General features: G+C 41.1%; 1 protein-coding gene across 1 annotated transcript in view; it reads right to left on the reverse strand.

Annotated features, from left to right (window-relative positions):
* MEP1B (meprin A subunit beta) overlaps positions 1–6,575 on the reverse strand; it is a 77,537-nt gene extending 70,962 nt beyond the window's left edge. Inside the window, exon 1 of the mRNA XM_033933843.1 lies at positions 6,502–6,575. Coding sequence (XP_033789734.1) covers positions 6,502–6,558 — 57 coding nt within the window. The 5' untranslated portion in view covers positions 6,559–6,575. The remainder of the gene's footprint in view (positions 1–6,501) is intronic.
* Between the last annotated feature and the right edge of the window lie 21,041 nt (positions 6,576–27,616).

The following is a 27,616-nucleotide window of genomic DNA, read 5'->3' on the forward strand; positions in this document are numbered from 1 at the left end:
AATGTGATGTTCCATGTACATTGGTAAATAATTAAAGTATACATAGTTGGCATCATGTTGTGCTTACTTGCATAAGGAAAAACTTAATAACTGTATCTAAGATTTGGGAATAAAAATGTTTTTCAGTTATTTGCTATTGATGACCATCAATAGAAATATTTCTATAAAACTTTTTTTTTGTAGCTTCCCCATGCCTTGACAAAGAAAGCGAAACGCGTTGGTGGAGGGGACTAATATTGACAGCTGAAAAGCTAAGTTATGAGATTAAACCATGAATTCATATATTGAAGTAATTTAATGAATTAATTTATATATTTATTGATGAAATTCAATTTATTTATGAAATTTAACTTATTGAAGCACTTTGAATAAGAATTTATATCAAAATGAGGATTTAATGAAGTCGTGCCTCGTGGGAAGAATGAGGAAGTAAACCCTATTGAGCATAATGGCTGAGAGGGTAGTCTGACATCCCATTCACACTTTAATAGAGAGTTCACTCTAGCTATATCTGGACTGTATGTTATTGAAATATTGGGGATATTGTTAAGAAGATAATAGAAGCAAGAGAGGATGCATCAATAGGACTCAGTGCTGCAGGCGTTTTGGTACAGACACTACCTTCTTTAGGAGTCTACAAATAAACCCCCTTTTCTATTAAACCGCGCTAGCAGTTTTAGCGCGGGGAGCCGTGCTGAATGTCCCACGCTGCTCCCGACGCTCATTGAGTTCTTATGAGCGTTGGAAGCAGTGCGGGTCATTCAGCACGACTCCCCATGCTAAAACAGCTAGCACAGTTTAGTAGAAAAGGCCCAAATAAAATAAACTTAAACAAATATACTTTTTACAAAGATAAAGTGGTTTTTCAAATCCAGTTGATGTTTTTTTCAAAATGGACTGGGAGATCCCAGGGAGAGCTGTTTCTTTTAGCTTCAGTGTTTCTCAGGTATTTATATAATTTCTTTTTAATTATCTAAGACTGTTTTATGATTTTTATACCTTAGAAAAGCTTATTAATGTACAGTATGTTTATTGGATTTAATATTTGTATTTGGAAGTATTTTCTTGCATTTTTTAAAAATTTTCTGACATTGTTCTGTGTATATTGATATGACTTTTTTAACATTTACATTTATAAAGTATATTTGTTTAAGTTTATTTTATTTTTAGACTCCTGAAGAAGGTAGTCTCTGTACCAAAACGCCTGCAGCATTGAGTCTTGATTTATGTTATAATTTAGAGCATCCTGTTTTCCCACTCTCTTGTTGCCTGTTTGTTCTGTGGGAATTTTGTGCCATTTTTTGTGGTTTAGAGCAAGAACTGTCAGAAAACTATTTAGCTCCACCCACTGTTAAACAATAGGAATCAGATTATCCTGGCTGGGCTGTAGTTTCTAAAGAAGGGTTATGTAGTGTCTAAAGAAGGTACAGACTTTGTCTCGGTCTTGACCTTTCTCTGCATCAGTAGTAGATGCTGCCCTCTGCAAACCATCCCCTGTGCCGAAACTGGGATATGATAGGGTGTCAACTGTGTTCTAAAGCCAGGCTGGGGTACAGCTGTTTTTAAAGAGTCTGTACACAAATGTTTGTAAGTGCCACCTTAAAAAGCTGCCTTCAGTCCTACTCTGGAGAACAGGAAGGCAGCCTTCAAGAATGATAAAGTCCATAGTGCAAATTCTGTCATATTTCTGTGATAACGGGAAGAACTGTTATCTAATCCATGTAGGCCTAACCCATGGTTGCCCAGCAACCAGTCAATACCTTAAACTTATCCATTTCTACCAAAGTTTAGTATAGTTGTTAAAATGTAAGGATGGCACTGAATATGAATCCTCAATCCACTATTTGACTCACAGCTCATACTGGTTCTAATTGGCTTCTTCAATAAATATCAGAGTTTGGGCTCAGAATAATGGTTTCACCTAGTTTAAAAGCATTGCTGCTCTGTTTTCTCAGACCTGGCAACTATTTTATAAAAAGTGGAGTGGAGTGGCCTAGTGGTTAGGGCAGCTACTTCAGCATCCCGAGGTCAAGTTTGATTCCCACTGTAGCTCCTTTTCACTCTGGCCAAGTCACGTAACACTTCATCACCCTAGGTACAAAATAAATGCCTGTCTAAAAACATGTGAACCACTTTGTGTAAACTACACAGAAAAAACAGTATACAAGTCCCATTACCTTTTACAAATCATCATTGAAATTCCATTGCAGGTAAAAATGAAAAAGGATTCCACATCAATGCTTACAAGTTAGCCTTTCACAATACAAAAAAGACCCTAAAGATCAGAATCTATAAACAGTGCCTAAGCACACCTCCATTGTAGGCAGGGCCAGATTAACAGGTAAGCCCAGGAGGCACGTGCCTAGGACCTGAACTTGTCAGGGGGCTCCGCTAAGGGAGGGCAAAAAAGTAACAAACGACTGAGCAAGAATTTTTTTTTTTTTCAAACAGTGACGAGCCCCCGGGAAAGTAAGATCGGCAATGCGGCTCCCCTCCCTGGCATTGGCAGCAATTATTATGTTGCAAGCGGTGCTCAGCCAACAGCTTCCCCTCTGACACAGCTTCGTTTCCGCCTGGGCTTTTAGCATCAGAGAGAAGCTTTGGCTGAACAGCAGCACCACTTGCAACATAACAGTTGCCGCCGATGCCAGAGGATGCATTGAGGGGTGTTGCCGATCTTACTTGCCTGCCGACGTGACACCGTCGATGCCGAGGCCTGCCACCATTTGAAAAAAAATCTGAAATAATGTGAGTGAGTAGTGACCCACACAAAGGTGAGGGAGATTGGCCTGGGGTGGAGCCGGGAGAGAGAGATGGTGGCAGTCAGGCAGATGATGGAAGTGGGGAGAACTTAAGGGAGAGAGAGAAGGGGGCAGGGCAGATGATGGAAGTGGGGAGAAGGGAGAGAGAGAGAGAAAGAGGAGGGGGCAGATGATGGAAGTGGGGAGAAGGGAGAGAAAGGGGCAGATGATGGAAATGTGCTGTCAGCATCAGGTGCATATGGGAAAGCAGCAGCGGTGAAGAGGTGAGGGGCCCTCACCTCCTCACCACTGCTGCTGCTTTCCCACATGCTGGATTGGGGGAAGAAGATAGAGTTAGTTAGATAGTGGAGGGGTGAAGGAAAGGGGTGGCAAGCTGTGAGTAGACACAGGGAAAAGAATTTAATTTGGACGGAAGCAGAAAATAGAGTAGGAAGACCAGAGAAGAAAAGGAAAGGGAAGAGAGAGGAGAGAGGAGAGAGAGATGCCAAAGAACGGGGAAGGAGACAGAGATATCAGATCTGAGTGGAGGAAATGAGAAGAGAGAGATGTTAAAAACCACAGGAGGGGGGGAAAAGTAGAGATGGAAGGAGAGTGATGCCAGACAATGAGGGAAACAGAGGGAAGATGATGGATGCCAGACCAAAGGAGTGAGGGGTGGGGGGCTGGAGGAGAGACGGCAGGAGGGAGACAGTTATTGGAAGGGGCAGACAGTGGATGGAAGGAAGAGAATGACAAGAATATGTGGAAAGGTAGAAAAAAAAATATTTTTTTATTTTATTGCTTTAGGATAAAGCAATAAAATTGTAGCTGTTCCTACGATCATCAGAACAGCGCAGAACATTCAGCCCGCAAGCTAGTGCTAAAAACCTCTTCTGTGCATTTGTTAAAAAAAAAAAAAAAAAAAAAAGGGGGGGGCGGTTAGTTCTTGATTAGTTATTTCATACTGGGTGAGGGTGGTTCTGTGTATATGAAAAATATGGTTTTCTGTTAGCATTGACCAGCCTTGTTTGGTGAAATGCATTAGGCATGGTTCCTGGGAGCACTTTGAATAAACCTGATTTGAATCTCCTTATTGTCAGCCGATCTTCTTTTCTTCCACGTTGGATTTTTTGGTGGATCGCTTGCCTTGCTGTTTTGTTACAAATTAACATACATGGAGTGGAATGTACCAGAGGAGATACAGATTTAGTTGTTTATACATATATATGGGTTAAAGTTGGACGACATAGAGTGAGGCAGTTGAAAGGAGTTGCAAACTTAGGTATTAATATAGACTTATGTTTCAGATAGTATTACTGCTTTACAATGTATTTGAACACTTTTATATACGTATGGAAAGGGTTCAGAGTAAAAGTCCTGGGCAAGTAGGTGGGAAGGAAAAGAAGGGGGGATATGTTCAGAGATGTTTGAGACTTCCATAGAACTAAAACTGTACACTGGCACTGGTTTGGTAATCTTTGTTGTTTGTTTTGAATTTTATAATAAAAGAAAAAAAGAAATACAAGTGGAAATAATGAAGTAAATAAGAAAACAGGTAAATAAATGGGGTGGGGCAGGGAGCGAGGTGTGGATAGGGGGCCCAATGTACTTGTGTGCCTAGGAGCCCTTGAAGAACTAATCCTGCCCTGATTGTAGGCGCCAGTCAGCACAGTTGCCAATCAAATGCTAAGCATCATTTGTAGCAGGGGTAGGGAACTCCAGTCCTTGAGAGCCGTATTCCAGTCGGGTTTTCAGGATTTCCCCAATGAATATGCATGAGATCTATTTGCATGCACTGCTTTCAATGCATATTCATTGTGGAAATCCTGAAAACCCGACTGGAATACGGCTCTCGAGGACCAGAGTTCCCTACCCCTGATTTATAGAATCATGCCTAACGGTGCCTATGCGAACTTAGACACCACACCATTAGGCCAGCTTTTTACTCGCCTAATATGGCAGCACCTATGTTGGTACACCTACCTCAATCATGCCTATTCTCCACCCATAATCATGCCTACTTTTTAACATAGGTATCACTAGGCATGGGAGGGCACCTCGATTTAGGCGTCACTTAGCATCCTAAGCGTTTGGTGCTGAATGCTTAAGTTATTTAATTATTTTTTTTTTTAATTGGCTGTAAACTGGCATGGTCAATTATCACCAAATTAAGCCAAGTTAGGCACAGATCCCGAACTTAGGTGTCGCTAGGCGGCTGTAATTAGGGCACCTAATGTAAGTGCTATGTATAGAATTTGGGGGTAAACATTTAACCATATATGGACAACAAGGTTTCCTATATGTTACAGCAAGATAAATGTATTGAATGTCTCCATATCCTGAATGCTTTGAAGCAAATTAGCATTCATATGACTCCCTGCTTAGAACTTTAGGACAAAGCCTTCTTCTACTTATCTTTTCTCAGCTTTCCTCCACCTTGCCCAAACCATGAAGAAAAGTGAGCATTGTATTTAAGCAAGACTATTCTGTGATGCAACCGTGATGGATTCCATTCTGGCAATAATTCTCCTTGTGACCTTGGGCAATTCACTTAACTATCCAATGCCTATGGTACAAAGATGTCCTCTTTGAGCAGGGAACCAATTATCTACTATATTTGATTGCAACTCATCATGAACTTGGATTGGGAATGGCAGGAAATTAAAATCTAAAATCCAAATTTAAACAGGGTGTGAAACCCTTTTGAATCTCTGGCCCTAAGGTTAGTCATTCAAAAAGGGTTTCCTTTGTCCATTTTGACTCACAATAGTCCACATAAAATACTATCACTTCACATTCTTGAAACCTCTTGAAGTAGGGTAGTAGGCAATAATGTGCATATTTTATTTAGCTTCTTGGAGTGTGAGAGAGACATCCCAAAATTTTTGCATGTTTATCTTGCTGCTTTCTCCAAACCTACAATATAGCCTATGTTTCGCCAAACAGGTTACTTCGGGGGAGGGGGGATTTCTTCATACACTGAAAGAGTTCAAATGGTGGCCTGGTACATCTTTAGAAACACGGAGTGCAGGATACTGTAATGCATTACCCAATGTTCTTCAAAATTCCAAGCTGCTGATTCCTCCCTTCATTTTCTAAGAGAATTGTTTTTGCAAGACCAATAATTCTTATATTATTTCTCCTGCTTCTGTTAGAGAGATCTTCAATTTCTTGCTCAAGCTGTTTCAGTTTTAGCTGAGTTTGATCGAACGCAGCACCTTTTTCTGCTTAATCTTTGCCTCATTAAATTAATACACCTGCCTCTGGACATGTCAGGGAGCAAATATACCATAAGAACATAAGAATTGCAACTGCTGGGTCAGACCAGTGGTCCATCGTGCCCAGCAGAACTCTCTGCTCCTCCTTCATCAGGCTCAAAATGCCAGAAGCATAATCCTCCTTCTCCTGAAAAATCATCTGCTGGCAAGCACATGGGATCCTCATCAGATTTACTGCTGGAGGAACTTCGATCCCTTAAAGATCTCATCACAAAACATTATGAAGAAACTTGTGATCTGAAACAGGATTTAACTTCTCTAACAGCTTCTCTTCAAACCTGCCAGACCAGAATTGATGTGTAAGTGTTCTTGCATTTTGAGGTGTGTTATAGAAGTTTTGATTCAGGATCTTTTTCTTATCCTAAACACTACTTTGTGTCATGTTTCTAGCATGCATTTTCTGAATTGTAAAAATACATTCTCCCAGTGTTGCTTTGAATGTCTAGATGTCAATATACAAAACAAATGTGAAGTTTTCTTACCAAAGCAGAGATAGCCTGAAGAAGAGCTACAAGCAGAAGCAGTGACATTGGCCCCATGTTGTGCCTCTTGCTGATGGATGTCATGTGGACTCCTTTGTTCAGCTCCTAGTTGAATTATATTGTACAGTGGGAACTTTGTCCCGGTATAAAAGAGCTAATAAAGGTCTGTCTTGATTTTATCTGCTTCACTGATTAACCTTCCAAGATAAAAAGCTACAAGGTATCTTATAATAACTTCTACTACTATTACTTCTATAGCGCTACCAGATGTATGCAGTGCTGTACAGAGTCACAAAGAAGACAGCCCTGCTTGAAAGAGCTTACAATTTAAACAGACAAGACAGACAGACAGGATATCATGGATACAGTTAAGGGGAACGGCTAATCTACTGTCTAGGTTGTACAGAATTTGTACCTAATCTTTAAAATCAAGGAACTGAACAACCGATAAAGGACCTCCTTACACCCACATACACAAGGTTACAACACTTGTTCGGTTGCATTCAGCCAAATCTGACCAGCTTTCTACAAAACCATTCATGAAGGAAACGGGGAACAGCAAAAGAGAACCATTGCTAATGCCCAGAAATTTAAAACATTTTAACTCGGCTTTAGGCAATAGCACTTTTGTCCCTCAAACTATTTACCTGATCAGTTACCAAACCTAATCATTAACCTTAAGAACAGCCATCCAAATCATTTGTACAATTCATAAAGAGAAGCGGAGGGGAATCATTCTAGATATCAGAGCAATGAGCTACAATTATTTAGGAAAAAGTACTGTAGACTTCTTTTTCACAGACTGTGCTCATACTCTGAATTATACAGATTACATGTTACGTTATGTTATGCTCTTTGTTATGTGTTGTGATATTAAGTTAATCAGGTTTTCTATTCCGCCTTTACCTATTCAGTTCAAGGTTGGATTACATTGCAAGAGGTTGGGTCAGTTACCCAGGAAGTTACAAAGGACAGTTTGATATGGACATTCAATAGGGTTGCTAGTACAGGTAGATTAGCATAACTATTATTTATTTAATTAGATTTCTATCCCGTTTTCATAGTCAGGTCATAGTTACAAACACATAGTTACAAGTACAAGTAGGTTATCATTGGCTCACCATTATGTTTCAGGGGTGCATTAGGTAGTTTAGAAATGGGCTTTTACACTTACCATTTCAGTTGCTTCAGGGCTGGCTCCCTGTTTTGGTACAGAAATGCTTTTAAAAGCTTTCTGAACCTGAGATAGTGGTCACAGGATCATAGTGTAAGTGGTAGTTATTTCCAGCACTGCTCGAACCAAACCTCTGGTGCCTTCTGTCACAGTCTGATGCATTGAGCTGCCAGCAAGGCTTATTATGCAAGCTAATTTGGAGCAATTTGTGACTCTGGGCTTAATATTGTACCCTGACCAGAGGCAACCACCAACAAGCTTTCCTTCACAATACTCCCCATAGGAACCACTGCCAAAGTCACCTGGCCAGGGTCAGGACAAACCACAACACAGTCAATTGGACCACTCACCAGAGTTATTCAAGTGTCTGCATGGAAGACCTAGGATTTACCCTTTCTCTTGAACATTAGTTAAGAATAAAAAGAAAAATATAACAATTCTAAACAATCCATATTAATGCTACAGGGTTGCAGCCATCATCTTGGGTTGCGCTCAGCAGTTTTCACATCCAGTCTTCATGGGCTCAAATGACTTCTAAATAAGCAAAATATGCAAATTATGATGGGTCTTAGAACAAGTGTATTCAAATTCATATTTCTTTTTGCTAAATTTCCTGAAAATTAGCAAAGCTTCTGTGCCTGACTAGTACTAATAGCAGAAGACCTCAAATTGAAAATGTCGTTTCCCTTGGGTGCACCTTAACATCTAAAATTAAGTTGGATGATGGACCAATCAAGAGAGCAGTGGTCAACTGGGCTTATTATATAAGTATATAAAACTATATACATTAAAAATATGCAGTGATACATAGGACTACTTTATTGTCCGTCTCCCTCACTTAAATTTTTCAAATACATGTTTCTTAGCAGAATCTCTTTTTACCTGACTCTCCTGTTGTCTTGAACGAGGAAGGATTCCTTTGAAGTCGGCATATTAACAGAATCTAAAAAATTAAAGATAAACAATTATCACTAATTTTTATACCTGCAGACTGTTCATAGGCCTTTGAATTGATTAACTACCTTTCCCAAATGCCCGTTGTAGAACATGGATGAGTGAGAGACTGGTACAACAATATTACCAAGTCATTGTGTTATGAGGGTTTCCTGATGCAGCCACTTGCGAAACATGGGCCATATCAGGACCCTCATGAGTGGACTTCATTGGATTACTTCCTTATGTTTTTTGAAGACTGGAATCATGAACACTTTTCTACTAGAAAAGATAAGTTTTTTGAAATTTCACATTGAATTTTTTTTTGACAATTTTGTATTGGAGTGCAATGATTAACCATATATATTTATCGCAATTCTGTTTTTTTGTGACAGCCTCTCACATGTACTATGAGCACTTCTATTTATAATTACTTTATTTGTGAAAACATTAGGTTTGAGATTTTATGCGCAAGTTGTTTGTTTCTTTCTTTATTTAATTTGTTTTCTATTCTGTTGTCCCCAAAGAGCTCAAAATGACTTACAGGTTAAACATACATATTATATAATTAACAGGTTACAATTTGGCATTACAGTACAAGTTTACAATACAAGGTTGTATCCTAATTTGATACAAACTAGGAGTCTAGTACCAACAAATAAAGAGTTTCCTTGTTACAATTTGCCATTAAAGTGAATGCTTTTCAATACAAGTTTTTATCCTAATGTGACACATTGGGATCTACTCCAATGTACATTTCTCTGCAATTGATTTGTCATAGGTGGATAATGGTGTTACTCCTCCTCCTTTTTTGTACGTACGGGAGCCTGCTAAAGCTTGGTAGCCTAAGGGACATATCATACCTAGTGTAATTCCATCAATGTCCTTAAGCCAGGTTTTAGTAATCAGGAATATGTTCCAGTTATCTGTGAGGTCATTTAGTATGATGCCTTTGTTCTATACTGGTCTGGCATTTATGAAGGTGATAGATAGGTTTTTGTTGTGCGGCTGTATGAGAAAACGAGGATTTCTTTTAGGGTGTGGGGGCTGTTTTGGGAGGGGTTTTTCTGAGGGGAGCATTTTGGGTCAGCATATCTACCCTGGTTGATGACTGGGATAGGTAAGTACATGATGGGTTGGATTATTATAAGTTTAAAGTATAGCATATGGGTTGTTGAATTATATTTTTAATTTTGTTACCTTTATTCTATATAGGTTAGAATTGGCTGGGTAACAGGTGGAGGGTATTAAAGGTGACTGGATCTATATATTTAATGTGAGCCTAGGGGTGGATGGGCTTAGGCATTAGTTCTAGCCACGTAGCACGGGTTTAGCACGCGCTATAATTCTGCGCACGCTAAAAACACTATTGCAGCTTAGTAAAAGTAGCCCATAAAGCGTAAACCTTAAAAACAAGCACAGTACAAGTTAAAAACCATAATAGAAAATGTAAGATCAATGATATGGATGACCCTTACGGCAATTGAAAACAGCCAATAAAACATGTACTATTGTAAATGAACAAGTGGCTAGGTAAACTAAAAAGAAGTTTAAAGTTTATTAGGATTTTATATACTGCCTATCAAGGTTATCTAAGTGGTTTTACAATCAGGTACTCAAGCATTTTCCCTATCTGTCCCGGTGGGCTCACAATCTATCTAACGTATCTGGGGCTATGGAGGATTAAGTGACTTGCCCAGTGTCACAAGGAGCAGCGCAGGATTTGAACCCACAACCCCAGGGTGCTGAGGCTGTAGCTTCAACCACCATGCTACACTCATTGAATTTTCATATTTTTATGTCCATACGTTCATATTTACATCGGTTATGGTTTTTATCATGTATAATGTTACATATAAGGTTTTAGGTCATACCAACATACAATTTTCTTATAATATTCATATGCCTGTTCGGTGAACATTGTGTGATAACTGTCATACTGGTACAGAGTTGATGGCCCTCAAATTGTCCAAGGTAAACTCTGTGGTCAGTTTCTTCTTCAAAATTAGCTTAGCGGCCCACTGGTACAAGGTAACTGCAGGCCTTCAAGTTCCCTGTGAGGTCTGAAAATGTCTCCCATAAATCTTGGTAAGGTAACAGAACTAGAAAACCACATGCCTGTGTATTTGCTGTTAGAGTATTTCTGTTCCTGTATGTGCAGCATGTATGGTCAGAAGGCAATTTGTCAGACTGCCCGCAAAGTTTACAGGTAGCTTTTGCTCACAAAATTTCTTCCAGTTGTAAGGGAAAGGGGAAATAAGTGTCTACTTTCACTGTGAAAATTACCTAAGGAACAAACACCCACACACGTTATCAGCTCTTTTTATTGCGGGTAGTTTTTCAAGCACATAAAGACCAAATGACCCATCCAGTCTGCCCATCCGCAGCAACCATTATCTTTTCCTTGCTCTAAGAGATCCCACGTGCCTATCTCACGCTTTCTTGAATTAAGACACAGTCTCCATCTCCACCACTTCTTCCGGGAGACTGTTCCAAGAATCTACCACCTTTCTGTAAAAACATATTTCCTTAGATTACTCCTGAGCCTATCACCTCTTAACTTCATCCTATGCCCTCTCATTGCAGAGCTTCCTTTCAAATGAAAGAGACTTGCTTCACGCGCATTTATGCCATGTAGGTATTTAAATGTCTCTATCATATCTCCCCTCTCACATCTTTCCTCCAAAGAATATATATTGAGATCTTTAAGTCTGTCCCCATACGCCTTACGATGAAAACCACATACTATTTTAGTAGCCTTCCTCTGGACCGACTCTATCCTTTTTATATCTTTTTAAAGGGGCGGTTTCCATAATTATACACAATATTCTAAATAAGGCCTCACCAGAGTCTTACCCAGGAGCATCAATACCTCCTCTTTCCTACTGGCCATAGCTCTTCATATGCACCCTAGCACTCTTCTAGCTTAAGAACATAAGAATAGCCTTACTGGGTCAGACCAATGGGCCATCAAGCCCAGTAGCCTATTCTCACAGTGACCAATCCAGGTCACAAGTACCTCGCCAAAACCCAAGGTGTAGCAATATTCCATGCTACCAAAACAGGGAAAGCAGTGGCTTCCCCCGTGTCTTTCTCAATAACAGACTATGAACTTGTCCAAACCTTTCTTAAAACCAGCAACACCAGGGATCTCAAAGTCCCTCCTTGAGGGCCACAATCCAGTCGGGTTTTTAGGATGTCCCCAATGAATATGCATTAAAAGCAGTGCATGCACATAGATCTCATGCATATTCATTGGGGAAATCCTGAAAACCCGACTGGATTGCGGCCTTCAAGGAGGGACTTTGAGACCCCTGAGCTACGCTATCCACTCTTACCACATTCTCTGGCAACGCATTCCAGAGCTTAACTAGTCTCTGAGTGATAAAAAATTTCCTCCAATTGGTTTTAAAAATATTTCCCTGTAACTTCATCGAGTGTCCCCTAGCCTTTGTAATTTTTGACGGAGTGAAAAAGTAATCCACTTGTACCCGTTCTACTCCACTCAGGATTTTGTAGACTTCAATCATATTTCCCTTCAGCCGTCTCTTTTCCAAGCTGAAGAGCCCTAACCGTTTTAGTCTTTCCTCATATGAGAGGAGTTCCATCCCCTTTACTATCTTGGTCGCTCTTCTTTGAACCTTTTCTAACACCATTATATCTTTCTTGAGAACAGAAGACCAGAATTGAATGCAATACTCCAGATGAGGTCGCACCATGGAGCGATAAAGGAGCATTATAACATTCTTAGTCTTGTTAACCATCCCTTTTTTAATAATTCCTAGCATCCTATTTGCTTTTATGGCCACCGCCGCACATTGGGCAGAAGATTTCATCGTATTGTCTATGATGACACCCAGATCCTTTTCTTGGGCACTAATTCCTAAGGTGGATCCTAGCATTCGGTAACTGTGATTCAGGTTATTCTTCCCAATGAGCAGCCTTCTAGCTTTCGCCATCACCTTTTGAACCTGTAGGTAGGTTGTGGAATGGTGTCTATTTTTTAGTTGCATGCAGGTTAGCAATTTTCAAATAACTCATTTCTACAGGGAAGCACTGTTTTACCCACGGGGCTGGTTTTTGAAAATTGTCCTCACATTTTCTGGTGTAATAACTGAATATGCAGCAGAAAATCTGCTGAGTTCTAAAATATATTCAAAATCACTTCAGAAACAATATCAATCCTCATACGCTAAAACATGTTGCTCAACATGAGATCATATAAAATGAAAACTTGGAGATGAACATATCAGAAAAATACATATAGCAAGCTCAACCCACCCTCTAGTGTACATAATATGCATAGCAACAGCAAGCCGGAGCAAAGTTTGCGTGCTGTCATAATACATGATTTTTTAATGTTTTCAGTATTTATTCAGGTGAGGAAAGACCACAGATAAAACTTACGCACTAATGATGATCATAACCATTGTAACTTACCATTCAGTGTAAATACAGGATCAAAGCCAAACATGGCCTCTTTTATTAAGCTGCTTCGACACTCATAGAATTCTATGATTGTTGGAGCATTTAGTGCTCTGGGCCATGGAAAAAACCTCTACCATTATTTAGAGCCAGAGTTCAAGAGTTCAGACAGCCTGGCTTTAAGACAACGAACTATTATAAAGATTATCGGGTTCAGTGAAATTATTTTCTGAATTTAAGCCCGTTACATTAACGGGTGCTAGAATAGATGTGTAGACTTTTAGCACAATGGGGCGCTGAGGTGTTTCTTTCTTTCTGTCTGTCTTTCTTTCTCTCTCCCTGGCCCCCTGTCTGTCTGTCTGTCTTTCTGTTTCTTCTCCCTTCCTTTTACCGCCCATGTCCAGCAGTACCCCTTCCCTGCTAAACTAAACTAAATTAAAACTAAACTAAACCTTAAGTTTGTATACCGCATCATCTCCAAAGAAGTAGAGCTCGACACGGTTTACAGGAGTTGGTCTAGAAAGGAACTACAATGAAAAGTAGAAGGACTTAGAGAGAGAAGTTTAGAGGGACTTCGTATATCCCCCTGTCCAGCAGTAGCCCTTCTCCCTTCCTTTTACCTCCCCCCTGTCTAGTAGTACCCCTTCCCTGCTCCCCCTGTCCAGCAGTAACCCCTCTCCCTTCCTTTTACCTACCCATATTCAGGCTCCCATTTCCCTTTTTACCTTCCCTATTTCCACCTTTTTCCAAACTTTGACAGTGCAATTAAATTAATTGAACATAAAATACTGCATAAAACGCACTATAAACTACATAAATAATACATAAAACACTCATTTTCTTCCACCCTCCTCCCAATTATTAATACAATATGACATGATGTGATTACAATATTCTCTAGAAGACTACACTTATAGATAATTGAGCAATATGGCTAGTCTGAGAATGGAAAACCCAACTATTTATCCTAAGGACTGGTTGTTTCTAAAATGGCATAAAGTTTCTAAAATGGCATAAAGTGGTAGGCAGATGTTTTTTGGGCAAAACTGCAGTTCATCTAAATCTCAAGGGGGCATGTCAGAGTTTTTCAGGGCAGGCTTTTAATTTGTGATAATGGCCAAACTGCTGTAGGGATAAAGACATGACCCCCCCTTAAACCCCCAATGGTGACTTACCCCTCTCCCACCCACCCCCCTAAGAGGCAAATGGGATAGTACATTCCAGGCTCTATGACAGCTGCAGCTATAAATGGCTATTCCTCTTACAGAAGCAAGACGCGTCTTCTTGCATTTGGGAAGCCAGGCTTCAGCCATCTTCCGCCGCGGCCTGCAGCCGCCGACAGCTGCCGCAGCCAACATCCGCCTCGGGAGATTCTCGCGCATGCGCACTCCCACCTACGGTGCCCTTCAGTGCACGGAAAACAGGAGCACGCAGGTGGGAGTGCGCATGCGCGCTTAGGGCTTTATTATATTAGATTACTGCTTTGTAGAACAGTATAATGCTATTATATACTTCTCCCTTTGTATTCGCTGTGATAGGGGATTAACAGACCCGCGAATACAGAAAAAACGCAAAATAACTTTTTCCTATGTTATTCACTGTTTTCTATTAAAAACCATTGTGAATATGGTGAAACCGTGAATAACATGGTGGGAGACCTGGCCTGTCTCGGAAGGAGAGGCAAAACACTGTAAAGTACTGGGAATCAGCAATTTCTCTATGCAAGCTAGCAAGCTAAAAACCGTGAATAATCGAAACCGCAATTGCTGAAACCACGAATACAGAGGGAAAAGTGTACAGTGTTTGCTATTTTATTTGCCCCCCTCCCCCCCTAAGCCACACTAGCAGCTACCACTGCAGTAACTGCCCTAAAGCCAATAGAGATTTAGACCCTCTTTTACTAAGCCGCGGCAGAGCTTGGCCCACAATAGAGCTTATACAATATACTCCCACGAAGTCGCGGTTCAGAGTTCACGGCCCCAGTATTCGCGGTTTTATTTCTCCGCAAATACTGTATTCTCCGTCCGCCTCTTCCGCGACCCTACCATGTGCATCCTCCAACCCCACGACATCACCAATCCGCTCTGCCTGGCTTGCGATCTGAGCAGCGATCCCAGCCCGGATCGGGCCTGCAAACACCACTCACAGCAGCCGCCGCCCCTGCAACCCTCTCCCGCCTCCATTCCCCACTCCTCTTCCGTATCCAATAATCGCGGTTTTTCAAAGTTTGCGGGTGCTCTAGGAACACAACCCCCATGAACTTCGGAGGTATACTTTATCATGGCCCAGAGTGCTAAATGCTCCGACACTGCTTTAATGCTCATAGAATTCTGTAGGAGCAGTCGGAGCATTTAGCACTCCAGGCCTCGGTATAAGCCTCTACCATGGCTTAGTAAAAAGGAGGGGGGGGAGTTAAAGGGCTTTGGGCTTTTGGTTTGGTGTAAATTTTACAGCATTTATTTTGTTTGATTTAAGGTACAGTAATTTTTGGAATATTTGGAGTTCATTTTAATACATTATTATGATTGTGTTTTGTTTATGCAATAAATCACCTTGCTTTATTTATGAGATCTGTGATCAATAAATAAGATAAATAAAAGTTAGAGGAATTTAACAGCAATTAGTCAGGCATGTTCGCAAAGGTAAAACAATAAAGAGATTGATATGTTTCACCATGGGAATCAAATACCAAACAGGAAATTAAAATCAAACATTGAGAAAATAAAGAAACATACAGGAGCAGCAGGGCCGGTTTAATCAATAGGCACACTAGGCACGTGCCTAGGGCCTGAAACAATGAGGGGGGGCCCGCTGAAAGAGAACGATTCACCTTACAGGCAATGGGCCCCCCTCCCGCAGCAGCAACTGCAACGGGCCCCCCTCCCGCAGCAACCGCAATACAGCCAGATCGTGATGACTGCTTCTGCTGGTCCATCTTCCTCCAACGTCACTTCTTCCGGAGCAAGTAAGTGACGTCGGAGGGGGATGGACTGGCAGAAGCAGTCATCGCGGGACCTTCCAGTAACAGATCCAGCTGTATTGTGGTTGCTGCCGGGGGGGGCCTTGCCATTGCTGGAGGGGGGGCGTTGCTGCAGGGAAGGGGGCATTGCCATTGCTGTTGCTGCGGGGGAGCCTTTGCCATCAGCTGTTATAATGCTGCTTCCGGGCAAAGAGGCTCAGAGGGCAGAGCCTGCAGCAATGTTTGGAGGGGGAGAAAAGAGCATGGAAGGGTGTTGGAGGAGGAAGAGAAAGGGGGCAGGGTGGAATGGAAGGGTTGTGAGAAGGATGGTATGGAAGGGTGGTGGAGGGAGAGAAAGGGGGCTGGGTAATATGGGAGGGTTGTGAGAAGGATGGTATGGAAGGGTGATATAGGAAGAGAAAGGGGGCAAGATGGTAAGGAAGGGTGGTGGGGCAGATGGTGGGCCAGCGTGGTATGGAAGGGTGGTGGAGGGAGAGAAAGGGGGCAGATGCTGATGGAATTGTGTGCAGGGAAAGAGAAGGATACTGGATGGAATTGGGTTGGAGGGAAAGAAAGGGGGCTGATGCTGATGGAAGTGGGGGGAAGGGAGAGGAGAGAGTGAAATGCTAGACCATGGGATTGTAGGAGAGGGAAGGGAAGAAGAGAGGAGAGAGATGCCAGACCATTGGAAGAGGGAATGGAAGAAGATGGATGCCAGACCAATGAGGGTGAAGGGAAAGATGGAAGGGGGAGGCATACAGTTTCTGGAAGTGGCACAGAAGGACAAAAGATAATAGGAAGATATTGACAAGAAGATGAGGAGAGCAGAAACCAGACAAGACAAAGGTAGAAAAAAAAATTCTATTTATTTATTTTTTTATTTTAGAGGACATGCATCGTTGTTTCTGTGGTGTTGCTTTGTATGCAGAGTCCAGCTTCTTGGTGGTTTTATTTAACCTTTGTCTATTTTATCCCCCCTTTTTTCAAAACTGTAGAGCATTTTTTTTAGCACAGGCCGTGGCTAAAAACCATACTAGTTTTGTAAAAGGGGGGGAAAGGTTAGTTTGTGATTACATATTCCATACTAAAGTGAAGGTGTTTTCTGTGACCTGTTTGTATGAAAGACATGGGGGTCCTTTTATCAAGCCGTGCTAGCAGGGTTAGCCCGTCGGACTTTTCATCATGCGCTAACCCCCCGCAGCCGGCTAAAAAACTAACACCTGCTCAATGCAGGCGCTAGCGGCTAGTGCAGCAGGTGGTTTAATGCGCGTTAAACCCCCTACCGCAGTTTGATAAAAGGACCCCATGGTTTTTTGTTAGCGTTGACTAGCCTTGTTTGGCGAAATGCATCAGGCATGGTTCTTGGGAGCACCTTGAATTATCCTGATTTGAATCCCTTATTTTCTGCCAATCTTCTTTTGTTTTATGTTGGATTCTTTGGTGGACTGCTTGCCTTGTTGTTTCATTGCAAGTTAACATACATGGAGTGGAACGTACTAGAGGAGTTACAGATTTGGTTGTTTATACATACACATATGGGTTACAGTTGGTTGATGTAAAGTGAGGCAGTTGAGAGGCGTTGTAAACTTGGTTATTAATATAGACTTGTATTTCGGATACTATTACTGCTTTACAAATATTTGAACACTTTCATATATGCATGGAAAGGGTTCAGAGTTAAAATCCTGGGTAAGTAGGTGGGAAGGTAAGGAAGGGGGATTTGTTCAGAGATGTTTGGGGGTTGCATAGAAGAAAAACTGTGCACTGGTATGCTAATCTTTCTTTGTTTTGAATAAAAAAAAGAAAGAAATACAAGTGGAAATAAAGAAGAAAACAGATAAATGGGGGCAGGACATTGGCAGGGCATGGGCAGGTTAGAGGCAGGGGGGCCCAGTATACCAGTGTGCCTAGGGGCCCTCGAAGAATTAATCATGTTCTGAGGAGCAGGGCATGCAACATTTTTCCAGGGGGCGAGTGTGGTGCAGTGGTTAAAAGCTACAGCCTCAGCACCATGAGGTTGTGGGTTCAAACCCATGCTGCTCCTTGTGACCCTGGGCAAGTCACTTAGTCCCCCCATTGCCGTAGGTACATTAGATAGATTGTGAGCCTGCAAGGACAGATAGGGAAAAATTCTTGAGTACCTGAATAAATTAATGTAAACTGTTCTCCCCTAGGAGAACGGTATAGAAAATTGAATAAAGAAAGTGAGACAGAGAGGGATTTTAAATAAATGGGCTCAGATATGAGAGTATATTAATAACCATGGTGTTCCTTAAACCTGTCTTGAGGAATTGCACAGTCCTTGGTCCTGAATATCTCCCCTACTCCCCCCCCCCCCCACATTCCCTGTCTCCATCCTCAACCCTTCTTCTTTCTCAATGTTAATTCCCAATCCTTCCTTTTCTCCCATCTCTTCAGTCCTTTTCTCCTTCTTTCCCTTCCTTCTTTATTCTACAGTAAGATCCTTCTCTCCTCATCTCTATAGGTTCTCCCCCATTTTGTATCCACTTCTTCCACCCCCCTCCCTCATTCTGCTATTCCTGAGGTAATAGTCTCCTTCCTGCCCAGGTAAGCAAGCATCACTAGACAGAAGTATTCAGTGCCAAACTGACATTTCCACACATTGTATCTATCCTCATAGTGTGCCCCCACACTCCATTAAGTTGGTAATAAAGACATTACAAGAAAGAATTGGCAACGGGGTCCTGGCCAGTTTGAACCAATCAGTAAAACTGCCACTACACTTACAATTATTCAGTAGCATGAAGTAAAGCCTATAGTCTATTCAGGATAGAATAGACCCTCCAGTTCTGTAATACACATATGGAAGATGATTCTATAAAGAGCACTTAATATTTGAGCAAGACCAAATATGGCCCTGCCCAGCTGTACATAATATACGTGAAGGTGGGAGCACACTTTACAGAATAGACATATAAAGGGGGATAAAATCTCTATTCCTTTAGCCATTCAGCATCTGCTCCTTCAGTCATTCAGCAAACACTCACAGTCAGCCACAAAACTACTACCACTAATCATTTTCTATAGCACTACCAGATGTACACAATGATGTACACGGTATATGCAGTTATTTTCTCTGTCCCTAGGGGGCTCACAATCTAAGTTATTCTTCATGCTTATTCTGAACCAGAATCAGGTCAACACTTGTTTTCAGCAACCTACAGTAAGTTCCCTATTAGCTTGTTTGTAATAAACCATCGGTAGTTAAGAAAAAAAGTCTTCTGTTTGGATGTTGAACTAGTTTAGATCATATTAAGTAGTGTATTGAAGCACGCATTATGAGAACAGTAGAAATGGGTGATTAGGTAAGCAAGGCAGGACTCCAGCCACTTTTGATTCCTTCTCCAAGGCCTACACTCTCTGGGTAGGTGAGGAACATGGTTGTAGACTGCAGCTGCAGTTTAGGCTTGGTAGAAGGACACGTCTTCCTTTGAAGTCAATGCCATCTATGCTCTTTTATTGTGCTTTTTTCCAAGTCCAGAGTCTGGGAAAAGGGTTTTGGTAATTCTCAATGGCTCTTTTTCTCATCTCTCTCCTCTTGGGGGCCTTTCCTTCCATTTAATTTCTCTCTCAGCTCCTGGGGCCAATGGAGTAACCTTGAATTAGAGTCATGTGCTACTATGGTTACCATATTCGTGAAGACAAAAAAAGAGAGCACATGACTCTGCCCTCACCCTGCCCTTCACTCATTTCTTTGGTCCCCTTGAGCCCTTTTAGTGCTTCTCTCTCCCCCCCCTCTCTCCCTCCTTACAACCCCCTTATCCACAGGTGTTTCTCTCTCCTTTCAACTCCCCTGCTGCGGGTGTTTCTTTCTTTCTCTCTCCGTCCAACCTACAGGTGGTTTTCTCTCACCTTCCACCCCTCCCCCCATCTTGCAGGTGCTTCTTTCTTTTCAAACCCCTCTCTCCAAAACAGTGAAGCTAAGGGGCCCTTCTGCTAAGCTTTGAAAAGCAGCTTATGCAGGTTTACCTGTACAGTATACATTAGCACAGACCTCATCTAATGCCTCCTGCACTAAAAAGGAAGCTGGTGCAATAAGAATCCCATGTTAGGTGCTTAATACAGAAGTAGGGGGAGCTGGGTGTAATATGGGCAGATGGAAGAGATCCTTGATACGACAGCTACCATGCAGTCCATTAGCCTCAAGAGGAGGCGATAAGTACAGCTGCATTATCAGGAATCTAGTAGCACAGTCCAGGTCCTCAGCACTCTTCCCCTAATCTGATCTCACTCCTCTCTTAGATCCATTTCCACCCTCCATGACATCCCCAATTGCATGGCCGACTCCCTGAAATCCCCCCAATGGCATAGCCCAACTCCCACACATATCCTGATGGCATGGCTTGCTCCCTTAGCAAATCCACCCCCTTCTGATCCTTCCATTCGCCTAGAAATGATCAAATAAATAAGCCCCTCCCTCTAAGCCCTGCATATAATATCTCAGGTATACCCTACCCCACTCCAACTTCTGGCCCTTCTCAGGGATTTACCGAAGGTGATCCCCGGTAGTTCAGGGGGTCGAGATGGGTGTAGGTTAAAATATATTGAAACTAATTGTGCTGTTCTTGAGATGGAAACTAAAGTGTTTGGAATTTCTAATTTCTAATTATATCTATCCTACTTCGCCGATAAAGATATATATAAAAAAAATTTCTAATTATATCTGTCCTACTTCGCCGATAAAGATATATATAAAAAAGAAAAAAAAAAAAGTTAGCTCCATAGAGGGGCATAATCAAAAAACGTCTAAGTCCCCTTTTGGCCTAAGGCCCTAAATGCTGAAAGTAGCATCAGCAGAGAAAATGTCCATTCTCAAAAAAACATCCATAATGAGGTTTTTTTTTAGAATGGCCTACCTCTATGTTCAGCAGTTTAAACGCCCAGACCACCACTACGTCTAAACTTACAACACATTATCAACCAAAAAATAGCCTAAGACCTTTTAGGCGAAAGAGGGGCCAGTCCTTCGCCTAAAAGCTGGATTCTGTAACCAGCGTCTGTCAAAAACAACACCAGTTACAGAATCCACCCCCCTCGCAATGATCGCAGCAGGAGAGATGCCTCATCTCCCCTGCCGCGATCCTCCCCCCGAAGTGCCGCGGTTCATGAGTATCTCTCCTGCAGCGATCCCCGGCACTTCAGGGGGAGGATCGCAGCAGGGGCGATGAGGCATCTCTACTGCTGAGATCGTTGTGGTGGGGGGTGGGCAGGTTGCCACACAGCCGCAATCAGCTCAGCAGCCCCTTTTTGGCACTTATACCCGTTTTGACTTGGTCTAAGTCAAAACATATAAGTTCCAACTAGGCAACCTGCTCAAGTTTTTGGTTATACTTGCTGTACGACTAAGTCTAGGTCGGCCCACCTCCCGCCCTTTCCCCTCCTCTAAAAACACCTCTTTTTGCTCTAGGCCTTTAGAGGCAGGGGAAAGGCCTAAGCTGGTTTTAGATACGTCTAAAACCAGCTTTGATTATTGGTACTTGGACGATCTGGCTTTTGATCATCCAAGTACCAATGTAGGATATTTTTTGGACTTTTTAAAAATTATTATTATGAGCCCCATAGTGTCTTAGCACCTTTGTCTTAACCAAATGAATATCTAGTTTGCCACTGAACTGGAATACATTACCAATCGAAACAACTTAAAAAAAAATAAATCAACTGGACTACCCTCTTTATTTATATAGGGGGAAGAGAAAAACCCAGAGATTCATGCCCATACTCATATTATTTGGAGTTTTTAGGACTCGTTTTCTCCATCAGGAGTCTGAAAAAACCTCCCACAGTGAACAATTGCTTAATGTATGTTTCTAAATTATATCAAATGATACTGAAGTAATCCTGAAGTCTCAAAGTTATCCATGAAATTGTAGAAAAACAGCTCTCAGATTATTTAGCTCAATAATACCTCACTTGAGCAAAGCTATCTTTGGGCAGCCATTTTTACTGTTGTCCAAAGTGCCCAACCCAATGAAGAGCCCCAATTTGTCACTGTTAAGTGCTTCAGGAGAATCTCAGCCTTCACTTGATACTATGTTATTGATTTCAATCTCATTATAATGAAAGTCCTTTTACTTACAAAGTCCAGCTCTCTTCAGTAGTTCATAGCACGGTGTCAACCCTTTTGAAGCCACTGACTCTGGCATTAAAACAGAAATTCTATAAAGTGGGTGGCAATAGTTAGGCACCAAATACATGCATACATGCCCAGAATACTTGATAGTCGAATACACATGTGTGCACATCCTATATAATAAAATGCTAAGCGCGCATGCGCACTCTTACCGCCGTGTTCCCTGATCCCTGATCTGTCGGGCTGTGGCCGGCAAGAGTGCGCATGCGCAACACCAGGACTCCAGGATGCCTTCGATTCCATGGTGGCAGGGATGGTGGGTTACAGAGGTGGCTGTCGGCTTCAGGCACGCGTGCGGCGGCTGTCGGCGCCTGCAGGCCAGACACGAATGGAGGTAAGGGGTGCTGCTGGACAGGGGAAGAGGTTCTGATGGACAGTGGGGTAGAAAAAGGAAGAGAGGCATACTGCTGGACAGGGGGAGCAGGAAAGAGATGCTAATGGACAGGGGAAGAGGTGCTGATGGACAGGGGGAGAAGAAAAAGGAAGGGAGGTGTACTGCTGGACAGGGGGAGCAGGAAAGAGGTGCTGATGGACAGGGGAAGAGGTGCTGATGGACGGAGGGGAAGAAAAAGGAAGGGAGACCTACTGCTGGACAGGGGGGAGCATAAAAGAGGTGCTGATGGACAGGGGGGAGGTAAAACAAAGGGAGAAGGGCTGCTGCTGGATAAGGAGAGCAGTGAAGGGGTGGTGGTGGACACAGGGGAGGTAAAAGGAAGGGAGAATGGACAAGGGGAGCAGGCAAGGGGTGGTGGTGGACAGCCAAGGAAAAAGAAAGACAGAAATACAGAAAGCGGCTAAGGAAAGAGAGAGAGAAATAAATAGACAAACACACACACATATATTCTAGCACCCGTTAATGTAACAGGCTACAAGACTAGTACACATATAAATGACAATTTTCTGGCCACACATTATTCTGTAACAATCTATATACAGTAGACTCTGCTTAAGTACACAGCCTTTGGAGCGGATCACCATGTGCGCTTAATAGGAGTACAACTTGTCAGTCATGAAATTACAGTACACTATAGTCAAATGCAATAAAACATTTATTCAACCAAAAACACACCAAATACAATGTAATACGGTACAGTTGTAGAAACAGTATTGTTCAGTCTAATGCAATAAAACCTTTTTTAAAACCAAAAACACACTATAGTACAGTAGTTGTCAACCGTGCCAGCATTCTACATTTTACTAAAATAATCAGTCATTGTTTTCTGCACGCAGATTGCACGATCCAGGCTGTGTATCTGACTACTGATGCTGTAAAACTGTCCATAATCGTGACAGCCATTTATCTCCAGATAATTTAATGTTTTTTTTAATTTATCATGGGGGTGGAACGGGAGGGGCGGAGAGAGGGCGTTTCTATGCCATTAATAGGAAAAATAGAAAAATCGGCCATTTTACTGCTGCGATAAAAATGGCCTTAGCAGGTGGGGGGAAACTCATGTAAGAGTGAGCTAAGGCCACATTTTACCACAGTTTAATTTGCTGTGATGCAGAGGACAGAGTGATTTCACTGAAAGTAAATAAACTAGTACTGAGAGAATAAAATGTATATTGCTTGCATTTCTGCTTTAAATTGATGAGATAACCTTGAACAACAGAAAAGCTCTCCAGGTCCTTCCAGTAGCCTCTACTGTAACCTGACAATAACTTCCAGTTCATAAAATTTACATTTTAAATATTTAATGAGCTGTGATTAGGCTAAAAAAAAACCCATTACAACAAGAGTATCAATCTACATGTTCATCACACAGCTTAGTAAATAATGCAACATCAATTTCTTCATAGTTTGAGTGGCTGTAACTGTACATAAACAACACAGTTATAATTAAAACCCACGCTGCATAAAATATGACATCGTGCCACAAAATACTATAGGATATAAAGAAAGCATTATTTCTCCAACAAACAGCAATATCTGTCTTTTTATGTGTATTACAGTGCTAAAATAACAATCTCATTAAAAAATTAAATCCATGTCAGAAGGCAACTAGAAAGCCAAAGTGTCACTACTGCACTGCAAACAGAATGTGGTTGACATTCTAAAAACACTTATGTGATCAGATGCAGAACCATTTGCATAAGTGCATTTTAACATTTTTTTTCCCCCAAACCAAAGGATGGTCAGAAAGAACTTTTACATAAGGCATATCAGATTAAAAGATGAGCCAGATAGTATCAGGGATTCCAGAGAAACAGTCTCTCCAAAACTGGCTGAATTTATTTTTATGGGAGAAAGAGGTCCAGCTTCTGCAATACAGAAATACTGATACATGGGAATAGCAGTTAGGGTGCTGGACATCCAGAAAGTCAGTTTCCATTATCAGTACTTGGATATTCTGCCTATTAGGACGTCCAAGTGCCGACTTGGGCTGGTTTTTGGATGTTTCAAAGTTTTGATTATGAGCCTCATATTACAGACAGATTTCTAAGGTAGTTGTCTGCAGTGTGTCTAAATCTCAAGGGGGTATGGTAAGAGATGTGGTTTGGGCAGTCTTGTGACTTCAGACTTTTTTCTGCAATAATCAAACATTTCAGAATATATCCAGGGCTATTTAGACATCTGGGGCTAGACCTGTTTTAACAATGAATAAATGTCAAAAAGGCACCCAAACTGAAAAGATGACCCCTGGAGGAAGAAACACATGACCAGGGAGAAAGACACGATGCCACCACATGCCCCTAGTGGTCATCGACACCCTCCCATACCCCAAAATTGTGAATCAGTTCATGCCAGCCTGTATGATAGCTTCAGATGTTACAGCCAGTCCTAGCAGAGCAGCAAGCAGGTTCCTGGAGTAGTCTAGTGGGTGGTGTAGTCAACCATAGAGTTGGGGTCTCAGGCCTATATCCCACTTTAACTGCTACACTTAAGGTGGAATATGTGCGCCTTCCAAAACCCATGCTAATCCCACTGTGCCTACATAGAAACAGGGCGAAGTTAAGAGGTGATGGGATGCATCAAGAGAACATCCCTTCCACAGAATTTTGGGTTTCTCTAAAAGATAGACGCACATCTAAGAAATGGTCATTTTGGAAACAAAGATAGACATACTTCTGTTTTGAAAATGGTCATGCTCGCTACTGGACTTTTATGCATCTTCTGCAAAGCATCCAAACTCAGATTTGGACATCATATCAAAAGTGTCCTTCTATATCACACCTATTTTAAAATCAGTCTTTAGACTACCTTCCCCTAAATATCAAAATTGATGAATCAGAGAAATATTTTCTTCATTTTTTTCTTTATCTTTGATTTTTATATTCGCATCAGCTGATGCATTTCTTATAGTATGAATCTGTATATATAAAAAATAAACAATAAAAGAACCAATGATAGCTCGCAATAGGCAGTCCTAACAAAGACAAATTCTTAATATCAGACTGCTGTGAGCACTTGAGGTTCACATTCAATAAATATGACTCAGGTGTATTAGTGATTTCTATCATACAGATTCTTGTTCGGCTGTTCGTCTTATTTTTGGTTTAAAAAAAATGGGAGCATATTACTCCATTCTATCAAAAGCTTCATTGGCTGCCATTGGAATCAAGAGTTTTATTTAAGTTCTCATGTATCTTCTACAAAGCAGGATTTGGCATGCTACCAGGCTCTCTTACCCCTCATTTTAGGAGTTATATTAATAAGAGCTGTCGAAGAGTACACTTGTTTGCATATCCCTCAATAAAATCCTATCATTACAAAAGGTTCCTCGACAGAACCTTTTCTTTTCAGGCGCTCACACTGAATACATGGCTTGCCAAAATTGCGTTAGAAGCTTCCTCTTATCTTGATTTTAGAAAACAGATAAAAACTCAATTATTCAATACACTGGCAATCTAATGTATCTTATTACTTACTTATAATTTTTATCTCATTTTAAATTGTTTGTATCTTCCCACTGTAAGCTTTTAACTTTGCTGAAATTTTAGATGATTTTAATTTTAAATATCTATTTATACTGTATGTATAATGATTGACTGATTGATGTGAACCGCCTAGAACTCCCAGGTATGGTGGTATATAAAAATATATTATTATTACTATAAGATAATGCATCAGATGATGTGAATATAAAAATCAAAGATAAAGAAAAAAAATGAAGAAAATATTTCTCTGATTCTTCTATATCACACAACATTCAAAAATTATCTTTGACTTGGCACAGAGAACTGAGATTGGATATACATTAAATACCCAGCTGATGGTGGAGGAGTGGCCTAATTGTCAGTGCAGTAGGCTGAGAACAGAATTTGATTTTCACTGCAGCTCTTGGATCCTGGGTAAGTCACTTAACCCTCCACTGCCGCAAGTACATAGCTTAGATTGCGCGCCCACTTGGGACAGAAAAAGTACCTGCATAGAGTATTTGTAAACCGCACTAATTGTAGCCACAGAAAGCTAGTAAATTAAGTCCATGACCCTTTACCCTATGTTAAAGTAGTGAGATTTTAAAAGCTTTAAGGGTTGTTGTTTTTAGTTCAAACATTTTATTGGTTTTAAGCAAGGGTTCTGAACATAGAATATGGGGGATAGCGAGTTCCAAAGGAAAGGAGCTGTAAAATAGAAGGCACTTCATCATAAAGCATAAAAAGGGCAGACTTGATCTTCGGAAAAAGCAAATTTGACCATGTGACTCCTTTGTTTTTGAGCTTTCATTGGCTCATGGTTTATTTCAAGATTCAATTTAAAATGTGCATGCATCACTTTCAAAATTTTACATGGTATTTTTACTGCTCTTGTTCCTCTGCTATGGAATGTTTACAGACTTTCCTATGCAAGAGGCATTCAACATTTCAAACTCTCACTCTCTTCCAGAAAATAGATTAAAGGAGTCAAGAACTTTAGCAATTCTTTGGCTTTCAAATTTTTTTCAATTATGGAATGAACTCCCTTTAATTTTGAGAAGTCCTAGTCCTTTTCAATTCTTCCACAAATCTTTAAAAAAAAATTTTATTTGCTAAACACTGAAAATTAATCCTTTGTAATTTCCTGTTGTTTTTCCTTTAGTATTCCTTTTTTAATTATTGTTAACCGAGTCAAGCTTCCTCTGGTTGATGACCCAGTATATAAAGCTAAGTTTTAGTTTAGTTTAGATGGAAGATATGATAGATGTTTAAATACCAATGTGACTTCAAAAAAAAGAAAACCCCCAAAATATTACCAATACAGTAGGAATCTAAAGTAGTTGGTAAAAAAAAACCCCCCACAAAAAAACAAACCCCTAGACTCCCAATGAGGATGACACCTGCAGTTTAAATTTAAAACATCCAAACAAAGAGATATCAGGGCTCAATTAACCCTCAGAATCACAGAAAGCCTCGGGCAGGTATTCATAGGTGACTAGCACCAGACCCAAGGACTAAATAAACCCTGCCCCGTACATCATTTTTTCTCTTGTTCAAAATAATTTTCTAATGCAAATAAATAAATGTATAAATATAAAGTGCAGGTGTGCATATA

This window comes from Geotrypetes seraphini, chromosome 2 (assembly GCF_902459505.1).
Source record: "Geotrypetes seraphini chromosome 2, aGeoSer1.1, whole genome shotgun sequence".
NCBI classification, from domain to species: domain Eukaryota; kingdom Metazoa; phylum Chordata; class Amphibia; order Gymnophiona; family Dermophiidae; genus Geotrypetes; species Geotrypetes seraphini.